At 34.7% G+C, this 13,088-nt stretch overlaps 1 protein-coding gene across 1 annotated transcript in view; it reads right to left on the reverse strand.

The window, feature by feature from the left end:
• Positions 1–1,807: 1,807 nt before the first annotated feature.
• The window catches only part of GLRA3 (glycine receptor alpha 3), a 124,539-nt gene continuing 113,258 nt past the window's right edge, over positions 1,808–13,088 (reverse strand). Inside the window, exon 9 of the mRNA XM_069493347.1 lies at positions 1,808–2,086. Coding sequence (XP_069349448.1) covers positions 1,808–2,086 — 279 coding nt within the window. The remainder of the gene's footprint in view (positions 2,087–13,088) is intronic.

The following is a 13,088-nucleotide window of genomic DNA, read 5'->3' on the forward strand; positions in this document are numbered from 1 at the left end:
GGTGATATTTTTTTCCTTACAGTGTTTCAAATTATTTATAAAGGAGGAGAGTTTGGATTTTTACTAGGAGCAAAATGTATTTTGCTGAATGTATGTTTTAAATAGATATTTTTAAAAATTACAATAGGCTAAGCTCCAGTTCAGTAACATTGAAAACTTTATAGTTTTAAATGGCAGTTTTTGCTTTTAGTTTGAGAGTGGTGGAAGGTCAGAAAATAGTACCATCTGGTTCAAGAACTGATTTACTTTTCTATCTTACATCTGAGTTAACTGTTCTAATGTTTACACTTTTCTCTGTGAATAATTTGGTATACTGAGTTTCCATTTAGTGCAAATGACCAATTAAAATATTTAAAAAGCATTTTAAAGCTTTTTCAAATACAGAATTAGTGGTAAAAATAATTTTAAAAAATATAATAGCAAAACTTAAAAAGAATCAGAGTCTGGTTCAATTTAACCAAGAACTCTGTCGTACATTTATACCTGATTACACTGCACAAAACGAGTTAATGCCCCATTATAGTTGATATAATCCCATAGGGTCATGGAGAAATTTTATGTAAAAATTTCATTTAAAATTATTCACAACTTGTGAACGGCTTATATTTTGAAATCATTAATTCAGATATATAAAACAATCCTCACTTTATAGAAATGAGTTACTTATATCACTTAGAATTAAAACTTTCCCTCCTTATATTTTTGGAGATAGGAGTTTGAACCCATATAACTTTGATGGGAAAACTGTTCTTATTAAAAACATCTTTTATGAGTTCATTTTTGTTTTCCTTGAATTCATTTTTATCCAAATGTAAATACTTTAATCCCATTGAATTTTAAAGTCTCAATCTAAACTGAAATATAAAAGTCTTACTGAACTTTGTTTAATTACATCAAAACGTTAAACACAATCACATACTGACAGTTAAGCAGCTATTAAAAATCTAACAAAAACAAAGGTGCTGGCTTGAATTTTTCAGTGTTTGGCAATAATTAAAAATATATAGCTATAACACTTATTTAAAAACAGTTGTTTTCAGTATTTCCACCTTCATTCCTAGAGATGTAGAGTTTAAGAAAAGTAGATTTTGTATGTAACATGATCTCTTATGTTATTTGTTTTAAATTTGCATAAAGGGAAATTTGATCTTCTAAACAGTTAAGCTTAGTATTCTAAACAATATAAGTCCTTTATTTTATCTTCTAATTTGAAAATTTTTATAATTACATATGTTGGTTCTATAGTGTTTGTATATACAATCCTCTATTAATATGTGTGAGTTTTCCACTGAATTAACTGATTATTTTCCTATTTTTAAGTACATTGTAAGGAAATAGCTTTACATCTCAAGCTGTTGATTTTTATTTTCATCATATCCCCCTTTTCCTTTCATAAAATTTACTGTGCAAATTTTGCCTTTGTAGGATTTAGTAGCATTGAATTAAAAATCAAGAAATTCAAAAGTAGTTTCATGTCTACTATTACGTGATATTATATAACATATATACTTGTTGGCAGTGAAGCTTCCACATAAATGATTTACTGTGAAAAAACAAATCATCTTGAATTAATATGAAATAGAATTCCATAATATATATTTTGTATCCATGAAAAGAATCTTAATCTGTCTCATGACTTTGCATAGCAAATCAAAATACAACCCTTTTCCTTATGTTGTTTAATACAGTGATCATCATTTGTATATCACACACATACACACACACACATACCCACACATACACACACCCCTATGGCAAATAAGCTGTCTTCTGAATTGACCGTTTGCACTTGCATGCCTCCAGAGACTTAATCTTGTTGCTGATGAATATCCTCGTGCCTAAGAATTTTATAGATAACCCAGTAGAAAATATTAAAAATCAAAAAGGCTAATGGGAAGCAGGCTCGAGAGATGGTGTCAATCTTCTTGGCCCGGTCGATAAAGACCTTCCTCATTTCATCAGGGCTTTTTGGCATTACCTGGACAGGAAGGTTTGTGCCTTTTGGCGTGACACCGTCTTTTGCTTGTAGACATGGTCCCATTCCATAGGCTGTGAAGCTGAATCGACTTTCCCTTACCTCATCATCCTGGCAAAGAAAAATGTAAGAAATCCCTTTAGTAACAGAATAGACCATGTATAACAGGCATTTCAGAATCATAACTTAAGTTTTATCTCACAGTCAATGTTTAATATAAGAAAAAGATAACTGAAGCATATAAAGATGAGTTGCTTTTTTCCCTATTGAAGTTTTATTCATTTATTCCCGCTACATCATAGAGGGTGCCCATTAATAAATATGAATCTCTTAAAAGATATGTTTTAATAAAAAAACTAAAATTCTGACAGTGTCTACATATTGCTAGAATATCTAAATAAAAAGACCAAGACAAAAAGCTATTGGGATATCGTGTTATATATGTTCATTTACTAGTCTTTTTCTGCATTGTGGTAAATATGTGATATCAAAGGGGAAAATACCAGCATCATTGACTGAATTTTTCTTTTTCATGGAGGCCAAATTTTTAATGCTTGTTTCCTGCAATTCTAAATTACTTCCTTGGAAAATACATTCTAATTCAATAACATCGCTTGGTTTTTGTTATCCTCACTTTATGCTACTTCTCTGTTTTACACTAACCTTTTTGGAAAATCTGTAAGATAGTCATGTATTCTAATTTATATACAGTTACTTTTCAGGCACATTGGTTTGGTTGAAATTATGAATGCAATTTTACAGAAGTTTATTTCATGTTAAAGAAATAAACTTATAAGCTTATTATTTATAACGTATTATGTTCTTCTAAAAAGTATCATTACTTTCAAATGTAGCAAATTGAAGAGAATTTTCCATGAATGTAAATGAAAACTAAAATTTAAAGAAAAAATTATTTAATAAACATGATAAATGAGATGTGGTCATGATAGAGGAATAAAATATTTAATAATTTATAATGAAAATTGTTAATGAATAATTTAACACATTTGTTTAGAATGTAACAGTAGATGGCTACATCTATGAAGAAGGGTTTTTTTGCTACTAAAATTGAAAGTTTAAAAAATGAGACATTTTATAAAGTCAAATCTCTCCTATGATAATACTTTGTCATAGTACTATAAAACATAATTAACTGGCTCCAACTCTTGAAAATTATTTGGGGTCTATGAAAGTAGCTGCTCAATGAACAGTATATTGTAAAATATGAAAGTGAAAAATAGAAATTATTATGGATTCTAAAAATGAAAAGATGACCAAAGTTGATTCAGTAATGTATAAAATAGTTTTTTTGAGAGTTATGAAAGTAAGGTAATTCCATGTGAAAAACAAAAGCATATAATTAGTGGAAAAGATTTTAGCTGAAGACATATAAACAATTGAATGTTGAGGACACACATTTGAAATAAAAGCTGACAATCCAAATTACCTGTGATTACTGTTATAATCTTACAAAAATTGTAAATCAATTATTTTCTAGTACTTTTTAATAAGCACGTTTATTTAGACTACCATTTCTTTGGTTTCCACGAAAATTTTAAGGCAAATTTATTGTTTGCTTTATATTTTCTGTATCTTGGAAAAAAGTAGATATACTAGGGATTAAACTATTCCTATGTAAGTGCTAAAATAGCATCCTTATAATTTAGCAAATCATGCTGGTGTTTGCATGCTGGAAGGAAAACACAGGTCACTGGGTAATTTGTACTATTTTGTGTGCAAATCAGCTGAATGTTAAAGTATAAAATAGGTTCTTAAACTATATCAGTGCATGTGTTTAAATAAATCTGTCAGAGAATAGGACAAAAGATAGCTTCTTAATGAGCATTTACAATGAGGTGTTGACATATTAGTTGAAGCATTTTGGAAATTCATTACTAAAATGCTAAGATTTCAGGATTCTAGCAGATGTGTTTAGTAAAGCAGAATTCATTTACTACCTTTCAAACCCTCTGTTCTGGAGAACTTCCTTTAAAACCTTTAAAGACACCAGCTGCTCATCTCAAAACAGAGATAATCCACTTAAAATGAACACAGCAAACAACTGATTTTTTTCTCAGTTGTGTCTTTCCACATAACTGACTGTAAATAAAGAGTAACATTGGCCTGGGCTGTTATGGGACTGCTGGGAATGACCCCTGATTCGTGTAGCATCATTTCCTTAGAAACAATAAGAGTTACAGTACGTGGGGAATTGGCGTTAACCTTATTAGTGTGAAGGACTGCACCTGCACTGGGGGAGCTGTGTGTTGGCCTGAAGACCCCTGGCCCACCTGGCTAGATGGTATACAAGTTTGGTTCGAAACAACGGCTGTGACTACTGTGTGTCAAGGTGATCATTCACACCTTGACTTTTGTCCATGGCAGTTGTACCTCCATGTGCTGTGTGGGTGAGGGGGCAGAAGAAGCAATGCTCTTCAGAAACTGCTGAGTTTCTGTGCAGTGAAGATGATTTAGGGCTGATGAGTCTCCTGCCTTACCTCCTCCTATAGAGCTGAGTAAATATAATATTAGGTTTAAACCTATTGGTGTCTGGAGAGTCTGAATGACAATTTGATTCTCAAGTCTCAGCAGTGGTAAAAGTTGACCAGGCTTTCAGATCCATTCAGACTCATATGGCCAAAAGTTTTGAAAAGAATCTGATGTTGATCCAAACTGGGTATTAGGTAGCAAAAGCTCTGCATAAAATAACTGGGCTTGAATCTTACTATTGGAATATGGATGGCACAGATTTATCCCCTGTTGAATTGGCAGATGAATGATCAGTGAAATAAAACTGAAGGGAAAGAGGCTCAAGATACAATGAATTCCTTATTTCCTTATTAATTAATAGCTGCATGGAACTGAAACCACCTGGGGGAAAGAGACACAGCAAGTAGAGCAAGCAGCTCCATGACCTGTGCTGGAGATGAAAACAAAAGCCCGGTTGGGACTTGGAACGACATTACACTTAACATTGATGTCCATATTCTGGAACCACAGGCAAGTGACACTGGAAACAAGTGACTATGGTGCAGCCCTGTTCCATAAAAATATAATGTGAGCCACAAAGGGAGGTGATATGTGTAGTTTTAAATTTTACATTAACTATATTTAACAGGTAAAAAGAAACAAGTGAACTTAATTTTAATTTTTAAAAAATTTAACTCAGTATGTTCAAAATATTTTAACATTTATTTGTAGTAAAAATCGAGGAGATATTTTACATTCTTTATTTCATACTAAGTCCTTGAAATCTGGTATGTATTTATATTTACTGCACGTCTCAATTCAGACTCTGCATTTCCAGTGCTAACTAACCATGTGTGGCTAGTAGCTACCAAATTAAACTAAGAAATTATAGTATTAATATAAAGGAGCTGGGTCACTGTGCTGAGACGTGATACTTGCTGGTAGGTATGTGGGAAATCCATGCTTTCCCGGATATTTGGGTCAATTGACCTAGGAGCTAATATATTTTTGGACACTGCAGCATGCAAAGTAATGTTTGTTATGAATGCTAACCCCCAACTTGCTGCAGTGTTGCAAGGAATTCAGGAATTACTGGCAGGGATAATAATATCAATGGTGAAGCCTAGAGTTGTGTGAATCTAGCTGAGAAGCGAAACTGATGGGATCTCTCACTGCTCTGAAGTAGAACACCTCTGTAGAAGAGGAGATGTGTGAAGTGTAGTAGCAAACCTGGGCTGCCGATAAGACAGTGTGACATGAGCCTACCCAAACCATATCCTCTGACCTACGCTCTGGCAGACACTGGTTAGAGGAGTCCCTCAGGCATGTGGCCCTCATTTGGGAAGGCAGGAGGGTTTATAGACTCATGGGTACAGTTATTTACTCTTGCAGCTGTCATGCTGGGTATCATTGACGGCAAGAAATCCTGGGCTATTCAGAAGAAAGATCATGGCCAGAGGTAAATCTATTAACTCTCTTTAGGTGGCTGTTGAGACACAAAAAAGAACACAGGGAAAATGGACAGGATTCCTGATTTCCTGGCACATTATTGCCTGCTGGGAGGATGGAAGTCTGTTCCAGTTTCTGCAGCTGCCTCTCCTAAAGAACCCTGTTATATCTGTTCCTTTCATCTCAGAAGTTAAGTCTCATGGTTCCAGTGGGGAATGGAAACAAAAGGCGCTGACACGGGTTGCTGGGTTGCTCAATTGCCTCCATCAGTTAAGGCAGTTGAAACGGAAAAAGACTGGCTTGAAGGCCAGGATCTCCTTGCCCAATTCTGAGCCAGGCTCTAAGGCTGTGGTTAAAGTTGAATGGCCGGGGGTAGCGAACACAGGTTTTGGGGATTACCTGATGCCAGAGCAAAATATATGTTAATACTGCTGAGGAATAAGAAGGCAATCAAGAGCAAAAGAGAAGGTGCTGGAGCAGGAAAGGAGGCAAAGGTATCATGGCCATACTAAAAACTGTAGCTAGGAAAAAAGAGAGTCAAATATATCCAGCAGGTGGCATTGCCTTTGGCTAAATGTGTAATTGGAAAGGATGTGGCACACAAATGGAGAATCTTGCCGTTTCTGGCTTGAGCCTAATCTTGGGCTAGTCATCCTTAGCCCAGTTTTAATTAGGTAAAATGAGAGCCCTTAGAATTGCCTAAATCTTTCTATGTAGTAAATATTAAATAATGCAGGACTCCAGGAAGATAATGGAACTCTCGTCTCTGATTAAGGGAAGGGTGGAGGCAGCGGTGCTAGTTCTCATTAATTCTCCCTAGAACAGCCTGACTGGCCCATGGTAAAACGTGGTGGATCTGCTGCTTGTGTTCACTAAAGAAGTCCCCCGACTGCCTCTGTCATGCTGGAGGTGGTGAAAACTATCCAAGAGTTTCAGCGGGAAAAAGGGGACTGCTATGATTTGCTATAGTTAACTAATGCTTTCTTTTTAGTCCCAAATATTTAAAAAAGCCAAACACAATATGCCTTCGTGTGGGGCGGTACAATTAAAATCTTACTGTCTCCCGCAAGGGAACCTGAATTCTCCAGCATATTGCCACAACTTGAAAAGAAACAATTCGGTCCAGATCACAGTCAAAAGTAAATTGTTTAATGATAAATGGTAGTTTCCCCTCTCCAGGGAGAAAGTCAGGGAGTTTGGAAACTGTAGTGTTCAGCACCTGTGACTAAGTAAAAGGTGGCTAATTAATCCAGATACGATTCCAGGCCCAGCCCTATCAGTCCACTTTCTGGGAATACCCTGATCTGGAGACACTAGATACAATTCACAAACATCAAAGGACACGCTGCTATCTCTTCTGGACACCACTATGGGAAAAACAGCTTATAGAACTACTGAAATCTAGTGGGTACATTTTGGATTTATGTTGCTCCCGCTGTATAAAGTGACTAGAAGACAGACTGAATTTCAAAGGGAAACAGAGGCAAGCTGTCAGAGACCTGAGGCACACGGTAGCCCAGGCTGCCCCATGGGACCTTCAAATTCACCAGTTGTGAAGGAATCTGCTACTAAAACACACCTAGAGGGGAGTTTCTGGAAAAAGCTCAGTAGTGGCACTCTAAGGTGGCTGCTAAGGTTCTAGACTAGACAATTCTCTGATGCTGCCAGCAGGTTTAATCTATTTGAATAACAGCTACTGGCATTCTCTCTAGTTCTGATGGAAATAGCCCCCAAGACTGAAGGAATCTGAAGGACATCAGTGCATAGTTAGGCCTGAGACCATATCATGGATGATGTCAAAAAGACATTCCAATCCAAGTTCCCTGATGAAATGAAAATGGTATATTCAGGAACAACTCAAGGGGAATGACTTGGTGGAGTGTGTCATATCCGTGTAAAGGAAGCCATCTGGCAGGGACCAATGATGGAATCTCCAGAGTGGTCTGAACTCAAGTCTCTCTTCCCACTGAGGAAAAACAGGCCATCTAGTTCACCAGTGGAAAGTGCCATATGGAAGATCAGGACCCTAACTGTAACTGGCACTGTTCACTCAGTGGTATGAATAGCATTAGTTGAAAAAATCAAAGGTAAGTCTGTATGTTGAGCTGACTTGAGGACAGTATATGTGGCAAGATCAAAAGAATTGATTCTTGACCTCAAAGCAATATCTGGAGATTTAAAACCTCCTGGGATCTAGCCAGTGGCCTTTCCTTGCCTTGTGGGTAGGCAAATGGGCCTTTGTTAAATGCACAGTTAAGAACATCCCATGGTGGGAGATGCAGTTCCTTATAGAAATTCCAGGGGAGAATTAAATTGGGTCATATAATGCCTACCAAGTTGCTGGCTCAGAAGGGGACTAGAGTACTAAGGCAAGTGCCTTGGATTGGCCGTGCATGTAGCCACGGTGGTGCTCAGGCCATGGCACAGTGGACAGGACTGTGACATATTCCTGTGTCACCCATTGAAGCTATTTAGATGGCAAGGCCTTGTCATGAGTATCAACAAGAGAAAACCTGCTTTAAAACTGCTTTGGGGTTGAATCTCCCAAGGACAAGTGCTAACACATAGCTGACACATGGAGGAATGCTTAGGTTCCTTGCCCACGGCTCCTGGAGGATTCAGTGGATTTTGGCAGAAATTCACAGATATCTCATCCTGGGCTTTGTTTACATTTTAACAAAAGCCAAAACTGAAAATACTATTAAGGGCTTGAAAGGAGGCATTTTTGTATCAGTTTGGGCCCCTCAAATAGATCTCATTAGGCAAATGAACACATTTTAACATGGCCAGTGTATAAAATGGCCCAAGAGCACAACATAGGAAGGAACATATCATATCCCATCCACCCACAGAGCTGTAGCTCAAACAGAACTTGGAATGGGGGATGCTGAGGGCATGCAAAGTCTGGATAACCTTAGTTTCATTACTTCACTCTCTGATTCTTGGTTTCTTATTCTAGGAAAATATTATTATACTACCCATTCTAGGAGGGGGTTTTTTGGGTAAGAGAAAATACATAAAACACCTGACAAAGCAGATTGTTATTATTGTATTATTATTTTGATTATAATAATTATAGAAATTACATAAAGCACAATATGAAATAAAAATGCTAATAACAACTTGAATCATTTTACTTTTAGATGTTTTAAACTCACAGTAACCAAACTAGCACTAAAATACTATGTGAAGTAGACTTACCCAGTTGCCTGTTCCCCACATGGCCTTGCATTTGTGCACTGTTACACTAAAAGGTTAACCAACGGTACAAAACTAAAAAGATCGCTTCACCCCTCAAGGCCTCATTGTCTTACTGTTACAATAGATGTGTTTTGCCATATGACTGTTAGAATATTTGCAAATCTAAGTTCTGCAATCAGGGAGTCTTTAAAGTTGTAAATATGTTCAATGAAACGCAAATAATTTGAAGTGTGTCCGTGAGATAAGGCACATAGAGTCATATCAGGGCTCTTGCAGAAATAGGATCTCAGTTCTGTGGGGATGCAATGAGCAGACTCTTGAACAGGGCTTAGTCTGTACTCCCAGTAAGACAGGGAATGAGAGAGACCAAAGGTCCCTGGACATTAAAAGGTCAAGTGATCTTTTTTTTTTTTTCTTTAATGACTGGCTTCTTTGCATTTTTTGAAAAGCTGCACCTAAATAATAATTTTTAGCATAGATGAAGCTTTTCTCTAAGCTTATCATTATTAGATTACTAAATTAGAAGATGCATTAAATATTTTATTACTATGCTTTGAATAACCCAGTTATAAAATTATCATGTGTATATTTATGCTTAGATGTACAGTGATATTCTTTATTCTAATTAGCACTCAAACATTTCTTTAAGATATTTCAATGTTCAGGAAATAGATTCAGCTTAAATTCTAACGGCTACGTGCCAAAAAAGCAAGGAGTTAAAAAGCAAAGCCCTAAAACTTTTGATTTAGAGACACTATGTTTTAGCCAATATTTAATGGTTATAAAATTAACACACTTTACAACTCAAAATATAGGTAGTAATAAAGATTAAATGGAATCAACTAAAACATGGTCTAAAAAAGATGGCTAATTAAAAACATAAAATTAAAGAAATAGTTTATTCATAAGTAAATTACTACGCTTCAAGCAAGTTAGAAGAGTAGGCAATGAAGAATGGGAAAAGCCATTTGGTTACTATACAATTCTTTTTACAGGAAGATTTTTTTTCACTAAATTTGGAACAGAGAAAAAGTTCAGTAATTATGCATCAATACTATATTGTGAAACTTTCTAAGTACCTTTCCTTTTATTTAGAGAATTATGCCAAAGACTGATTTATATAAAATGCATACTGTACGTAGAAATACATAGTAACATGTATGTGAGATAAGAAATAATTTCCTATCCTATTCTTAGTCCTCAAAAATGACAAAAAATAAAAATAAAAACAAAAACTTTTTGGATGTGAGAATGGTGAAGGTATGAAGATTGCCATTGAATATGAACAAAATATTAAGCATTTATGACAGTGTGAGTGTTCATTATGTGAATTGCTGTAAGATATAATAGTATTAAACACATTATTTTCTTTCTAATGTTTCTCCCTTAGTAGGTAGCTTTGGGGCATTCTTTATACAATTAAAGTGTTAAACAGATTATTCCAAAGGTCTTTTTGTAAATAATTTTCTGTAACTTTATTGTCAAATGGGAAAGTAACAGAGGAAGGCAAACTGAATTGTTATTAATTTCTATTTATATGGTTTCAATATGTGTAGATTTTTAAAAAATGCAAATAAATATAACAATGATTTATTTTCTTGGGAAAAATCATTATCCTTTAGAAAAATCTGAGATAACAGGTGTGAATGAATTAAAAATTATTTTTCTAAAATATCAGTCTAAAATAAAATAGTCATTTTCATACATCTATACACATTTCTATATCACTTAAAAATGGATGGCTTAAAAGAATGCAATTATAGATGAGGTTAAAAAATATTTTATAGTTGCAAGTCAGTTGTTAACGTAAAATTCTTTGAAATCTAACTCCAGGAGAACCTTGCATTTATTATAGATGGCATCTGAATTAGCTATTAATTAGCCAAGTTTGTGCTTGGCATATTGAATTTAGATTCAGAAATGGTTTGGAGATTAATAAATGGTAAAATGTACGTTTAAAAAGATGAATGTTTTAGATGAAATGTTATGAAAATATAATACAAATATTTTAGAAGACAGATGAGAAATCAATGGAATGACTTATTTAAAAATCTATATATCTATTTCTAGCATATGTTCGATTCTTTCAGTGCCAACTCATAATTATAGAGTGATATAAGATATTACAACAGACGGCATATGTAAAAAAGTGGCATTTCTATTTTAGTTAACTTTGAGATGGAGGTCACCATAACTCATGTGAATTTAGTTTACAGATTATATTACTTTTGGATATTATTGTCCTGACTAGATTTCCAGAGAACACATAGCTCTAAGAAATAGTTGTGTTTAATATAAACTCTGAATATTTGTTTGCAGGAAATAATTAAAATCTTATAATTTTTGTTATGCTTGAGAAGGTGAAATTTTAACCCCTGATATCAGAGTTATTGAAATAGATTTTGTTTGAGTATAAATTATTGGGAAACTACTTTTCCTCAGATATGTATGAAAGAAATTTGTAGGAAATATTTCATCTATTTTAAGAATATCTGAACTCTAGAATATAGCAAAACTGACATGGCATGGAAAGATTATGATGTAATTTAGTGTATATAGATGCCATATTGCTTTCAACCGTGGAGCCTCAATATCTTCAACCAAAATAGTATACATGTATATTTGTATTTGTCCTAAGACTATAGAGCTGACAAAATCCACAGGGCAGAAAAATCAATTATTTGTTATCCTTAGAAGTTATTTTGAATTATTTTTAAAATAAGACAGCATATAAATACACAAGTAAATAAAATAATTACAAGTTTCCATACAGATAGTCAAAATGCAGTCAATGACATCTGTATTAAAAGAAAAAAACAACTAACCATTGTGCCTAACAAAACATAAACTCGGTCATGATTTCTTAAATGTAGAACTAATGATCTATTGCTATTTCATTTGCATATATAAATAATAATAAATGATAAGTAGGAAAACAGAGGTACTAGAATATCCTGTGAACGTGTTTTTTTCTCAGCAAACCATCGTATCATTATGTTGCATTCTGGAGGAAGCTACATGAAATGCATCAAAGCAATCCCATTTCATCCATACTGCTCAACACACAGCATGTTCAAAGATACCTTGGTGTGTTTTTATAAGCCCCCAGGACTAAAGTAATGATATCATACATGAGAATAGCAACTTCTATCCCAATACATTCATGTCATGCACACACCCACATACACACAGCACTGGAGAGCGCATCCGGGACATGGTGCGGTGGGTAATCGGCACACAGCAGGCCATGGCAGTGTGGGGTGGGGAAATAGGGAGATAAGAGCAAACTTGGATTCTTTCACAATAGACACAGGATTCTCTGGTACCTTTAGAGAGGAAAAAGAAAAGTACAAAAGATTGTATACAATGCCTAAGCCAATGCCAAGCCAAGTTAAAACTTCCCTAGGAATAACATTTGCATTAATGGAAGGTTCCCTGTGGTGACAAACTGTCTATGATCAGACTGTTCTATGTACATTGCCTGTTCTGCCAAATCAGAGCACTGAAGAAATTCATGTAAACCAGTACTCATGATAATAAAGGACACAGGGCCAACATTTGGACTCATTTTGATTACGTTTATTTAAAGATTTAGATTGCTCAGACTGTTTCTAAGCCAAATACATAGTTTAAAAAAAAAATGATGAGTTTGGTCGGCCCAGAGAGTTGTTAGCTGAGGGAAACAGTTTTCAAAAAGTCAAAGTGAGCACCCCCGAATTTGCCCAATGCTTATAATATTTAAAAAATAAATGGGATGCATATACTTTCTAGTGAATACATTTATATTACCACATTGCTTTTTTTAATAAAAATAAGAATTCGTTGTGAGGTAAGCCTGATTTTTCATCAGAGTTCCTTTGTAAAGCAACATTTAATTGAATATATAACTTTCATTCTATAGTTTCTGTAAACATTAACTGTTTAGTTACTGGAGATATAGTATGTTGATCTTCCAAAGAGAAATTATATAGATAGTCCCTACTATGTAGTCTTA

This window comes from Eulemur rufifrons, chromosome 18, assembly GCF_041146395.1.
Source record: "Eulemur rufifrons isolate Redbay chromosome 18, OSU_ERuf_1, whole genome shotgun sequence".
Lineage (NCBI taxonomy): Eukaryota > Metazoa > Chordata > Mammalia > Primates > Lemuridae > Eulemur > Eulemur rufifrons.